This window comes from Poecilia reticulata, linkage group LG15 (genome assembly GCF_000633615.1).
Source record: "Poecilia reticulata strain Guanapo linkage group LG15, Guppy_female_1.0+MT, whole genome shotgun sequence".
Taxonomy (NCBI): domain Eukaryota; kingdom Metazoa; phylum Chordata; class Actinopteri; order Cyprinodontiformes; family Poeciliidae; genus Poecilia; species Poecilia reticulata.
In genome coordinates this window covers 27,668,362-27,682,416 of record NC_024345.1, presented here as the reverse complement: position 1 = coordinate 27,682,416, position 14,055 = coordinate 27,668,362, and the positions used below count along the sequence as shown (strand labels likewise).

At 37.5% G+C, this 14,055-nt stretch overlaps 1 protein-coding gene across 1 annotated transcript in view; it reads right to left on the bottom strand.

Annotated features, from left to right (window-relative positions):
* b3gat2 (beta-1,3-glucuronyltransferase 2 (glucuronosyltransferase S)) overlaps window positions 1-11,714 on the bottom strand; it is a 47,529-nt gene extending 35,815 nt beyond the window's left edge. The window contains exon 1 of the mRNA XM_008430359.2: window positions 10,702-11,714. Within this exon, the coding sequence (XP_008428581.1) occupies window positions 10,702-11,235 (534 nt within the window). The 5' untranslated portion in view covers window positions 11,236-11,714. The remainder of the gene's footprint in view (window positions 1-10,701) is intronic.
* Window positions 11,715-14,055: the final 2,341 nt, after the last annotated feature.

The following is a 14,055-nucleotide window of genomic DNA, read 5'->3' as shown; positions in this document are numbered from 1 at the left end:
TACAGATACTTACTGTAAAATGTAGTGGAGTAAAAGTAGAAAGTATCCATTATTAAATCTACTTAAGTAAAGTACAGATACACGAAAACTGTACTTAAGTACAGTAACGAAGACCACTGGTCTTTTCCCTCCGCGCAACCACCATCCGAAAAGACGGTAAGCTTATCCCTCTGAACCAATCAAGGTCTCTCAACTCCGGTCCCTGCTAATATCTCCCTTCTCCGAACAGAACCTGAGCTGACCTGCCTACACATCCTCTGGAGCACAATCAGATTGTACCATTTTAAAATACATTAAACTTTCGCTGAACAGTGATCTCTGGTTTTGTGTGGACTTGCTTATGGGTCAAGAAACTGAAATCCAACATGACAATTAAAATGTCAAGTCAGTCAACCAAAGACCCTTTGAATCTGTGAATATCCGTTTTTCTCTCAAACATATCCTAATTATTCCACTCAAATGCTCTGGATTTCCTCACTTTTTTTTATAAATATTATTTTTATAAATATATTTCCAGTGCTTTGATGTCATTCTTTTCATGTAAGTTTTTATGAGTTTGCAGAATTAACCAAAAATCATGCTGAGAACAGAAAAAAAAAAAAACAGTGAAGCAAGCCTCAACAGTTTGGTTTCTTCAATTAATAAAGAATATAAATGAATAAAAAAGCAGCTGCAGAATGTCAGAGAGAGTAAAAGATTATGAGGAATAAAATAAAACATTTGTGTTTTATTGTGTTATATCATTTTTATTTAATGAATAATAAAAATGGTTCTCGGATATCTGGAATTCCATTATTGTTTAAAGTGAGCCTTGCAAAAATATTTTTGTAACAGCTGCAAGTTTTCCACATCTGGGTGGAAACACTTATGCAAAAAAATTATTGTGAAACTACGTACGTTTTTTCTTACATTTCCATCCAATCCCAAGAAAACTCCATAAAAGTTTGTGGCTTTGTGACAAAATATGAAGAAGTTTCTGGTATGTGAATACTTTTATAAAGTGCCATTAAAAAGAAACATGGAGCTGAGGTGTGCAACAGCACTTTTGCATTCACACTTGCCCCTAAAAGCCCCCGGCCTTTCTATAACCCCAGCACTATTCCCCCACCGTTATCTGCCCTCCTGCCCTGAACGGGAAACATTTCTCTCACTCAGGAGTTTCTCCTTTCTGCTTCACTTCCCTGACATTACAGCCCATCGCTTCTCTCTCCACACCTTTACAATAATTGCTCTGAAAAAAATATTTTTCTCATTTCGCCATCCTCTCTGTTTCTCTTGCTTCTCTCCATATCAACCCTCCATCATCCTAATGTTCACTGATCTGAACCCCTAGACCTTCATCAGGAACTAAATGTGCTAAACGTTTTGGTTTAAAAGATTAATCTGACTTCAGTGACCAAAGAAATCACCTTCACCTTCATGATTCTATCCAAGGAAGTTGTCCCAGAATAAAACTTGAGCAAAAGAGCATTCGCCACAGTAGCCTGCTCTCTAAAAAAGTCACGGTGACTTTTATGAAGCTTTCAGAGCCGGGGGAATTCATTTATTCAGAGGAGCTCTGACGAAAGCGTTCCCCAGTGCACAGAATCCTGCAGCTGAACAGCTCTGCCTTCAGCCGGAAAACCCTCCACTTCCACACTCAGGTTTTCAAGAGATAGGAGGGAAACTAAACTGGAAGGGTTTAATTTTTCCTGGTTGCTTGTTTCGAAGCTGAGTGTAAGCGCCTGTGCCAAGAAGTTAACAGATGGAGAAATGAAAGATGAGCAAACAACAAAACTCATTTTGTGCGAATGTTTTGTGGGATGTTTCAGATTGGACAGACAAATGAAGAAGACTAATTCCTCTTAATTGGGATTTGAAATAAACTTTAAAGTTGTTGTAACTTTTATAAAAATATATTTTTTTCATATTTGTTAAAATTGTCACCATGTTGTGATAGTATAACATAAGACAGATATGTGAAAAAAATCAAGCTTCACCACCTTCTGCAAAAATGCTCCACTACCAGACAAAGACAACCAATCAGAGCCAGGAGGAGGGTCTTAGTGCTGTCAATCAACTATATGTATGCGCTGCTAAATGTGTTAATTTGCAGAGAAACAACTTACCATTACAGGAAAACCATTTATCCGCCATCATCAGTGGTGAAGCTAACTAGCCTAAACGTTTGTGAAAGGATGTGAGCAGCGCGTACGCAGGCTGGATTAACAGCGCTAAAACTCTCTGCTTGTTTCTGTCCCTTCATAATGACAATTTTAACAAATATGTGTAAACCATTTTTAAAAAATAAAAGTTAGATACTGCAACTTTAAAGGAGCGCGCTCAGATGTACTTTAACAAGATGGAAACTACATATGATTGTTTGAAGTCAGAGAAATTCTAATTCTTCTGCAAATCAGTTTTATGATACCCTGATCTGCAGGTATTACAATTAAAATGAGTTTTTTTTTTACTTTTCTTGCTAAAACTGTAAATGACAGAAAGTTGGTTAAAGTTCAGGAAAGACGTTAATCACCTGGTATCCGTATAATTTACCTCCTACTTTCAGTAAAAGTGGTTTAATATAAAGTTAAATGAAATGAGGCAGGGTTTATTTACTTGTAATGTTTCAGTTGTTGATTTTTGTGTTTTTATGATGTAAAGCACTTTGAACTGTCTTGCTGCTGAACTACATGAATAAACTTGATTGATTGAACAAAACCCAAACTGTTCAATTAAACTATTCTGATACCAAAGTGTTTCAAAGCAAAATCACAGGGTTGTGAGTATGATTTAGCAGCTTTTAAGGTATAATTTAATGTAGCCAAAATAATTTTAAATATATATATTTTTTAATAAAACAAAGCATTGTGATTGAAACTGCATAACCACTTTGCTAAGGTGGCTAAATCTCTGCAGTCAGCAGCACAAACTGTGCTAAGGGGCAATCAAAGTGTGACTGCATTAAATGAGCACTGCTGCATTTTCTGCAACTCCATTAAGTGCTGCAAGGCAGCTGAGACAAAATGTGCTGCGCAATTGATAGACTATGCCAAACTGAGAGCTGTACTGACTAATGTGTAGAAATTACAAAAGCATCTGTTTGATCACTGACACTACTGCAGCAGAAAGACATCAGGAAGGCAGAGGCCTGTTAAACATTTGCTATTTCACACACAGGAAAAGTAGGAATGGTTTAATACATTTTGTTCATTTCCTTGTGGTCGAGATTTCTGAGCATCTGAACAACCAGGACAATAACTCAGATGTAATCAACAAGTCAGAATGAGGATGATTGAGTCCCTCATTTGCATCCAGATGTGAGAAAAGGTGAGCAGCTAAAGCTAAGTGGAATACTGAGAGAGGCGATGTAGCCACATTGTTTTGCAAATCAGAAAGAAGTTAACCTTCTACAGCCGGACATGCAAGTCAAGCACTTTCTAAATGCCAGCAGGTTTAATCCAGGCAACATGCAGCAGACTTGTAATTAATGTCCATGTAAGCGAACGTGTTCGGAGCTCTGACCTTTCCAGCAACAGAGTTTCTAAAAACTGAGACAATAAACTGTTGTTTAAGTGGGATGATGGGTCAGCGTTGTCTGTTTGCATCAAACTGGACCTTTATTTCCACTTCAGAGTCAGTGAACGTGGTGTAACACCGAACTTATATCCGGCACACTTTATGGCTGATGGTGAGTATCCTAGCTGCTCCCTGCGGCACAAACTTTATAGCTGCAGAAAGGATCTGGAAACATCCGCACAGACACAACAGAGCTGTGCACTGCATGCAATAAAGTCATCCCACCGTTCCCTGAAGGCCCATTCAGCAGGTAACTCAATTTAAGAAATGATATTGTGTCCACATCCGCACTAACCTAGTTGTAGAGTTGATTAAAATTTGAACAGATTACAGTAATAAATACATTTGGGATTTATTGTGATTAAAATATGTTATTACTTGCTTAATTTCTCTTTCCTCACTAAGACTCAGGCACCTTTTATTCAGCTGTCATAGGGTAGCGTTTATTTCTGTAATATCTGTAATTATTTCTCGTCTGCTAACCAAAGCAGTGTGTAATAGTTCCTCATACAATAACATCCCAGTCACACTGGATGATTTTTTTTTTTGTTGCTAGGCATTTTGTAGTATTCTGGGTTTTTGATCCAATATCTGAATTTAAACTTCTGCCAATGTTTTGAGTTCAATAATTCTGTTACTTTAACACATAATGTTAATTTTGCTATATAAGATAAGATGAATAAAAATAAAGTTTTTCATCAAACGTTCATCAGGTGGTGACAGACTTTAATTAATAAAAGTATTTTCTTTTTTTTTTTTTTAAGTTTGTCAGCTATAAAATAAATTTGACAGAACTGAATCTACCACCAGCATCCAGAGCTGAGTTTAATCTTCTTCAGCGTAGACAGAGTGTCGCATATCGAAGCACGAGATTAAGTAATATTATTGTCAGGCTATTGCTGCAACATTTGGACAGAAGTGTCATATAGGTTGGTGTTGATTACACACCGAGCTATATTGTTGATAAATCAATTTAATAATTTTTTTTTTTTTTGAAGATTTAGTTTGATTTAATGCTTTTCGCTCAGAGCACCAAGCATAGAGTTAGACTGAATAGATTGAATCCTTGTGGATTGGGAACATTGTCACTAACACCCGATGTAGAATTTTTTTCAACATCAGGACCAATACAGATATTAATATCAGATTGGTGCATGTTTACCCCAAATCATTGGAGCTCTGTCATCATGCTCCACCTTCCTATAGATGTTTTTCCATGCTCAGATCCCTCCATGGTGAATCACATCTAATGCATAGTGATCCGTTCTTGGTTCTCCTGAAGCCCCCCAAGATGGTTGAGATTATCCACTTCCTGGCTAATCTCAGCAGGATGTTCATTCAGTGCAAAGGAGCCCGAACATTCACCATAGTCATGGGTTTACAAGATGTGACACACGTTTTAAAGAGTAAAACAACAGCTGCCAACACTAATAAAGACTCAATGACTTGCAAGTAGTCATGCTAATTTAGTAGCTTGGCTGCTTAAATGCTTTCCCAAGCATTTTTCTTTCTAAAATGATCTGAGAGACAGCAATGTGATGTTGCCTCCCACAAAGTTACTCTCATCATTCTAAAGGCAGCCAAACAGTTTCTACAGGTTATTACTGCCATGTGACAGCCTATTATCTCTCTATGACAGGCCATTACCTGCACACAGGAGCAGGGTAATGAAATAGGAAGGAGGACACAGAGGAGACACCGTCCTATCAACAAATCAAACAGATGCTCTTTAAGCTAAACCACAGACACCAAATTTAGCACTACTTTGAGTCAAAGCAGACTAGACTGCAGCTCTTTGAGGGTAAAATGGTGAAGATTTCTGGTGAAGAGTTGCATTCTGGGAGGCAACAGGTTTGTAGGTTAGGATGGACTTTCATTCACTGGTTTTATTGATCATTCATGATGGTTCGAATCAGTAATCAAAAAGTTTAACCCAGTATGGCACTTCTGGTTTTGCTTGTCAATAATAACGAGCTAAATCTTAAATGTATGCCTTATCTATAAAGTAAAAGGGACACAGAACTGTGTCCCTTTTCTGAGACAACTAGATGACAAGGTCAAGAAGAAGCTTTAATTAAGAAAAATAAATAGCAAGAGAGAAGGAAGAGGTTCAGTTATGCCAGCTTGACTATAATAACCATAACATGTAGATGTGAAGTGGAATTTGGTATGTTTTGGTTCAGTTACAAAAAAAAACAAAAAAACACCTAAAGCACCAACTCTGACAGATCATCAGTAGAGCAGGTGTTTAAATTAGCTAATATAACACGGCGGTGGTAGATTAGCTAATAGCAGTAGGAGCTAATCTAACASGGDGGTGGTAGATTAGCTAATAGCAGTAGGAGCTAATCTAACACGTCGGTGGTAGATTAGCCAATAGCAGCGCTAGCTAATCTACCACAGCGATCACTTACTTATAATCACAAAATAAACATGAAGCCTAAAATCATAAAACTAACAGAGTGAATGTTCTGTACTTTGTGTGGAAAATGTTTGAGTGTTTTTTGGTGTTGAATCCTGAAACATATAATGGCGTTGTTGTCAGTTGCTATGGCAACGAGTCTGTGTAGCGTAGCCAACACAGAGATTGAGAAAAAAAGTGGTTTTGAGTTGTTTACCGATTTTTCTGCCTCATTTTTCGTTTTGCTGTGGTGCTCTACACTAAATTAATAATAGCAGTAAAGCAGAGGATGGCATTTAAATGAATCGTCTTTTATCCCTCCAGCGTTACGCGAAATTTTTGGATGTAAACAATAACATGCAAGGGCTCCATAGATGACAGTAATCACAACACTACCCCAGTTTTCTAGCATTTTTTTCTTTGTAACTCAACAAAAGAGAGTTAAAAAATATAAGCAATACATAATTATAAGTTCTGTTAACAGTTTTTGTCTTGTTATTAGGTTACTGGAAAGGTCTATGTTGACTTTAAATAAAATGGGGACACAAAATGTTAGCATTGTTATTTAAATCAGACTATATGACTGGGTTATTTGCCTGGATCATATTGTAAATCTCTGGATATAAACTGGGTTTAAAGTCCCCTGTAATACGATTGAATTAATCCATGTTTATCCCCCCTGATCACTGGTGGAAGTGATGTTTCCTTCGCCACATGTTCAATTAACATAATCCTGTTTAACTCTAGAGAATCACACTCCTAATAATGTGTATGTCATGCATAAAACACAATATAAACTGATTTACCTAAATATTTATTCATTTTTTTATTTTAAAATATAGGATAATTACTACCAAAGAATCAATATAACTGTAGTTTTGGAACAATTGTAGAAGTAGTGGTAACCTCAGCACCAGCAAATGTATTGATTACTAAAGAATTACACAAAATATACCATAATATGCATGAATAATATGCATATTATTTAGTGCTATCACTACTGCAGAAGCTAATAGCTACAGTTTTCCTTATCTTTTGAAGGTTCAGCTAAACAGCGGGAAGAAAACTAAATGCCGCTTAGCAAAGATCAGTCAATAGCATGTTAAGTAGCATTGCAGCTAAGTATTTAAGCTTCCCAAGCTGCATTTTTGTTCAAATAGATGAAAAAAAGTTGTACATATCCAAGTTTTTCTCAAGTAATTTCCACAGAAAAAATCAGTGGTTTGAAACAAATTGGTAGAAATGAAAGAAGCATCTGTTTTATTAGCTTAATTATAGTTAATCACAATGTGAACAAGGGGTTACTAAACTGTAAGAGGTTTATTCATTGTTGAAAGTATTGAGGACTGCAATTGAAAAAAAAGAAGGATCCTTTAGGATTTACAGAGCTTTTACATTTTTATGATTTATACATCCTCAACTCAGGGAACAGATAATCAAATCAACTTTATGTGAGTGCATCTTTGCTTTTTCTCCTCTGCATCAGGCAATGGAAAGGAATAAAAAGAGCAGCACATGTAGCAAATTAACTTTAAAAGCCTATTTAACTAAAAAAAAAAGAAAGAAAGAAAAGAAATCTCTGTGACTGTAGATGAGGATGATGAAAGTTTTTCCACGTTCAGAGGCAGCTTTCGCTGAAAGGCAGCAATCAGAGTGAGGAGCAATCAGCAATCAACCCCATTCTTCCAGATTATACAACCAAGAGAGCCTGAAGATTGTTTTGTTGCATCTGCTGCAGCTCTATGACCCCACATCACCACCTACAAGGAAGGAGCTTTGCCTGTGAAAACGTTTCAGACGCATAAACATGCGACGCATGAACACCGTCTCGGATGAAGAGTTGATTACATGGTGTTGTTTGCCAATACGCAGGATCAATACTGATGCATCGTGCTGTTTCATGCAGCCTGCAGCTGGTCAGCGTGGTTTACTGTTTGTAAAGATGTTTTTTTAGGGTTTAATATCCAGTTATCATTAATTATGCAGAGGGAGGTTACTGATATCAAGCTAAACAGAATTTTTTTAAAGTTGCGATTTCAAAACAGCAAAATTTTTATGCCATCCAGTGGTGAAGCGTCCTTTAAATTAGACTATATGAGAGTTTTTCAAAGTCTGTATGGAGCATGCCCTTCCCCCACATGTTGCTGCTCACTGTTGGTCAGCTGGTAGAATCAAAACAGACAATTTCAGCAATTAGGAAACTAAAAACACAAGTAGTTATGGTGTGGAAAGTTTAGGAGCATCCCGTTTCTTTTTTAAAAAAGCTAACATTGTTTTAAAACAACTAAAATCAGTGTTTCTCTGCAAAGAGTAAAAAATTGAAGTAAATGTTAGAAAAAAGTTCGCAATAATGGTAAAAAAGAACACATAAGTTTTAGCTGCAATAACAATGTTTACGGTTTTTTGGTTTGAAGTAGTTGAATCGTAAATTTTCGTTTTACGTTATTGTGTAAATGCAGCGATTCTGGCTTTTTATGAAATCTGGAAAAGTCAGGAAAATATAGAGTTTGATTTTATGAAGCATAGAAAAAGTTAAACTGAGAGTTAATGAAATATTTGAGATTCCAGACTCTAATATTTGCTCCAGATGCAGGAGATTTTCAAAAATGTAAAGATCTTATAAATGACTTTTTGAAAAGATTTTAGATTGAATCCTTTAACTTTGATTTCCAACATCTCAAATAAACTTTTAAATCAATTCCATGTCATTGATTGTTTTGATTTTTAAGTGACTGACAGACTGAGGCTGGGTTAGCAAATACAGACAAAAAAACTCCTGTTTGATTTTTAGAAACAAAAAAGTTCACATAAATCGAGCTTAGAAGTCTAAAATGTTCAGATTTTGAAATAGAACCAAAATAAATTGATCTGGATGCCAAAAAGAGGTGAAATAGATACAAATAAGCACTATTAAACTGGAAACCAGTTTGTTTCTTCATAATTTAAGAAAGATAATAAACTTAGGAAACTTAGACTGACTTTAGTGTCATTGCAAAAAGACAATTTGACAACAAAATATTGTTGCTTGGCTACACAGAAAAAATACTGAAAAACTATAAGTGTGACTATAAATATATATAAATATAAAAAAAGTGTTACTGCAGGTAAGATAAAAATCTAGAACAAATAAAGTAAAATAACACAATTAGGTTAGTGTTTTGTACTCAGTAAAATATAATAAAATCTTTTGAAAAATACCAACATTTTTAATCTGAAATTTTTTAATTGAAAATCCAGGGAAGGCTTCAGTGTATGTCATTAATAATAATCAAATTTGACTAAAACCCAAATAAATTTTACGTTTGATGCAAACACAATATCTGCTTGTTATGTAGAAAACAACACATAGACGAGCATTTCCTGTGGTTCTGCAGTACCTTCTGATGCATTTTCTGTAAATCCATCACCGTTTCTCACTTTGAACATACTACATTATTAAGAGGCGCCGCTTTACGGGGCGGTGAAACGTTTCTGTGGTCTTCCAGTGAAAATCCATCAGGATCACAGGGGGAAAACCCAGCAGCTCCAAAATTTCTACATTTTTACTCGGCATTCACTTTTATCTGACAGCTTCACTTTGCAGCCTCTATATAGATTAAAACAGGTTGAATATGACTAAAAAAAGTGTGAAATTAATAGCATTTTTGCTCAGAGGAACTGTGCATCATTGCAGCTGTCTTGGATCTGCTAAGATATTAAAGACAACTCAGGTTACTTTAATATCTGCCTTCATCTCGTGAATTCTCGTCTCATGCTGTGTCATTTTCCTTTTTTAAAAAAACTCTGCCTGGATTTGCTGCCAAATTAAGAACAGAAAAATCAATGTTTTGTTATTTGTTGGAAAATAAATCCTCATACATTTACCTGAGCATACAGGTTGATAGCGTAACAGTAGATCAACACTACAAAATGACATCTTCACAAAATGAAAACTTCAGGAACTTTAATTCTGTATTTTCCCACTTCTATTGAGACTTTTGGACCTTGATTTTAAAAATAAAAGCAAAATTCATCTTTATTTTTACAAAATAGCACATTGGACTACCAGGCAACAGTCCAACCAGCCCATTTTCTTCTTTGCACCTGCACATTTTCCATCACACTTTTTCCTTCCACTCAACTTTCCATAAAAATGTATGGAAATAACGTCCCTTCTTCAATAACTGTCTTCTGGACGACTATTAAGTCAACAGTCTTCCAAACAGTCTTCACAGCTCAACTACCTTCTGAAAAGTATATTTGTAATGTATTTAAAATGTGCATTTAAAATATTCATTTTTGCATCTACATGCAAAATGTGTTTTAAAAAGGAATATCTGAAGTTTTAGTAATGCATTTAAAACATATTAAATGTAAAGTATATTTTAGAAAAATAGATCTTTAAATTAAAGTGCACCAAAATTTGACATGTTTTTAAAAATGTATTTAAATTTCGAATACATTTAAAAAGTACATCCAATTGGTAACATATTCGAAATGTATTTAAGAGAAATATATCATATTTAAAATATATTTAAGTTGATTGTTTTTCACCTGGGTTAGAAATAATTTATATTTTATTCTAAGAAAAATTCAGAAGTTATAAGTTTAGCTTGATTTAAACAAGTGAAAAACACCACTTTGGTGGGTTTGTATTATTATTTAAGCAGATACAAGTTAACTTTTGAATCTTTAAAATCAAAGTAGCCCCTCTCTGGTGACGGATGCTGAAGATGTGAGCTGATGAACAGGTGAGAGGTTACCTCCTCGAACAGCTCCAGGCTGTACGTGTTGTCGTCATCCGCGAAGAAAACCACGCCGGAGTCGCGCTTGCCGCGGTGCTGCCGGAGCCACGCGAGAGCCGCGTTCCTCTGCTCGGTGGCGCGTGGCATCCCGGCGCGCTTGAACCTGCGGGGAGTGAACACGTGCAGGTGCGTGTACGGCACGCCGCTCCGGGCCAAGAAGCGCGTCACCAGGTCGGTGCGGGAGGTCGAGTCCTCCACGACGATCCAGTGGATTCGGGGCACCTGGCGGAAGACGTGGGCCAGCCGGGTCAGCTCGGCTTTCTGCACCGGGCGGCTGTACGTCGGGGTGATGGCGAAGATGATGGGCAGCGATGACTGGTTCTGGGCGCCGCCGGCTCCCGGTGAGCCGCCCCGGGGGTTCCGCTGCGCCCTGCCGGTCCGCCCAGCCGCCGGAGCCCGGATCGCCCTTTTACTGTCGATGTCGATCATTATGATGACAATAAGGACCCAGGGCAAGAGGATGAAGAAGCGACTGAAAAACACTGATTTCATGGCGGATCTGAACTTACAGCGCGCTCTTTGTATCACTCCATCACAAACAGAAAGGATCCAGAAACTCCAAGATAAAAAAGAAATCAATTCTTTTCCTCCGAAATCCGGATCAAACTATGTGAAGCTTGTAAGCCATCCTCTGCGTCCCGCTTCCCCGGAGTCCTCCCTCCTCCTCCCCCTCTTGCTCCAAGTCCTTCACCGCTCTCTGATGGGACCTCTGCGCCTCCTCGTCGTCCTTCCCTCCTCCGGCTCACTCCCTCAGAAAACCCCCCATCAAATTCCCATGTTCGGCCGCCGCTCAGTGAGCGTTTCCCCGCGGAAGAAACCAGACCGCGGCGGAGCTCCGTGCATCGATGAAGCGCCACCGAGGAGCATCACTTGGCGAGGATGGAGCGCAGATCCGAGTCAGAGGATAATAAGCGAGGCAGGAGGGGAGGAGCAGGTGCAGAGGAGAGGAGAGGGAGCCGGGATACTGGAGGGAAGCAGGCGAGGGAGGAGGAGGAGAAGGAGGAGGAGGAGAGAGAGGAGGAGGGAGAGAGAGAGAGAGAGAGAGAGAGAGCTTCAGTGTCCACTGAGAGTTCACGCAGCTGATAGAGAGAGGAGCTTGTGTTGCTCAGGCGGCACTTGTCAGGGATGAATTATTAAACAAAAACACAGGAATATGATACCTGCGTGTTATAGATACATCCAAAGGACTCTAAAGGTCATATTTTATTTCTTTAATAAATCTGTTGCTGCCCTGCGACAGACTGGCGACCTGTCCAGGTGACCCTGCCCCTCGCTGGAGATGGGCACCAGCAATCCTCCCGACCCCATTAAGGGACAAGGGTGTAAAGAAAATGGATGGATGGATGGATGGATGGATGGATGGATGGAAATCTGTTGCATGATTTTTTTTTAGAATGTTTTGGTTTTGTGTTTTTCTTTATTTGTCGTTCTTTGTTGTCATATTCAGCTAATTTCTGTATTTTTTCTTCTACAGTTGCCATCTGAGTCTTGCCACATAGGATCATTCCTTTGTGTTCAGTTTTCATTGTATTTACTTTTATTTTTACATTTTCTGTGTGCATTGTACCACTCTTTGCTTTGTACAGAGGATCCAGACGACGCTGAGGTTTTAAGCTTTACCTAATGGCTAATATTTGCCGCTGATATATGTAATGTACCAGTCTGACACTATGAAGCTTACCGAAAATTGCTGTAAACAACCGTCCTCCACTGCACCCTGTCAAACTACTGTATGTGGAAGTAAATCACTTCTTTATCATGGTAAAAGTAGTTTTTGTTCTGTACTTTTAGCTAAATTTAAAGCATGCCATTATCAATATGAATCATTTTCTGGTTTGTTTGGTGCATGTTAGCTGAATGAGAAATCAGGAATATGAGAATGGAGTTCTAGCAAAGCACGTATCTATTTTTTCCAAAACAAGTTTGATTTATTATTCAAATTGGTTAAAAAAGTTTTCCATAAGAAGTTTTCTATCTAAGGAAACCCAGCAGATTGCGTTGAGTCATTGACATGCAGCGTTGTCCGCTCCTGAAAGAACATTGTTTTATTGTTTTGAAAATTGTCAGGTTATTTTCTGCACTTGGCTGATTTTATTTTATTAACTGTGACTCAGATTCACACTGATCGTGACAAAATATCCTTTCAGTTCGTTGCTCTCTGGAATAAACTACAGAAAGATGTAAAGTTGAAAAAAATTGTCTCTTAATGTGTTTAAGGTCACTATTAACCAGTTTGTAAATAACACAAGTTTTTTTGTAAATGCTTTGACTTTTATTATAATTTTACTTCTATGGGTGTATTTGTTCTAGAAACGCACCAATGTAATATCAATATCTCTATTGGTCCCAATGTTGGAAAAAAATTAGGTATCAGTGATAATGTGCCTGATCCATAAGGGCAGATCTGTTCAGTATAAGTCTGTGCTTTGAGCTCTGAATGACATCATTTATCATTTATTTTACATTATATCTCTAATTGCATTTTATGAACCATCTGACAGATGATTTAATGCAGTTTAGCTTTTACAGTTTCAGTTTCTACATTATTTATTATGTGTTTATTTAAAAAAGAGAAATGTTTTAAGTCAATTCAGCGCTATCTGCTAAACCTCAAATATCGGTACCAGATGTGAGAAAAGTGCATCGGTGCATCTCTAGTTTGCTCTTTCTATTTTTTTCTTTATTATCCATATTGTATTTCATTTGGGTTTTGATATCTGTAGTTTTATAGTTTGTAGTTCAGGGTTGCAGTTTTTTGGCCAATCTCTGATTACCGATCTTTAAAAAACCTGACCTGCTGATTACGATTTTTTCTGAAATATCGCTAAAGATAGCAAAAAAGTGGTTGAGTTGGCAGCAGTGGAGTTACTATTGTTAATTGCAAACGTGCAGACATGACCTGGTGGGCCGGTCTTTCAGTCAAACTTCTCTCAGAGGGGAGCAGAAGAGGACAGAGGGTGATTTTTACACCTTTGTTAAGGTAGGTAAGATCGGCTTCACAAATAAGTATCGGCCAATCATTGATCTCCCAAAATTAAGGAAATCAGCAGGTCGATAAATCAGTGCACCCTTATTTCTAATTGTTGGTGCTGTTGTTGGCCAGGCTTCTCTTTAAAAAGAGATTTTTAATCTCAATGAGGCAAACCTGGTTAAATAAAGGTTACAACCAAACAGACGTAGCGATGGCGGATAGCCGCTTGCCGTGTGTCATTGACTCACGTCATAAAAGTAAAAACCTGTCTGTAATTGTAGCACTAACTTAAACTTTGTTCCCGCAAATTAAAATAAATAATTAAGGATGTTGTTTGAGAA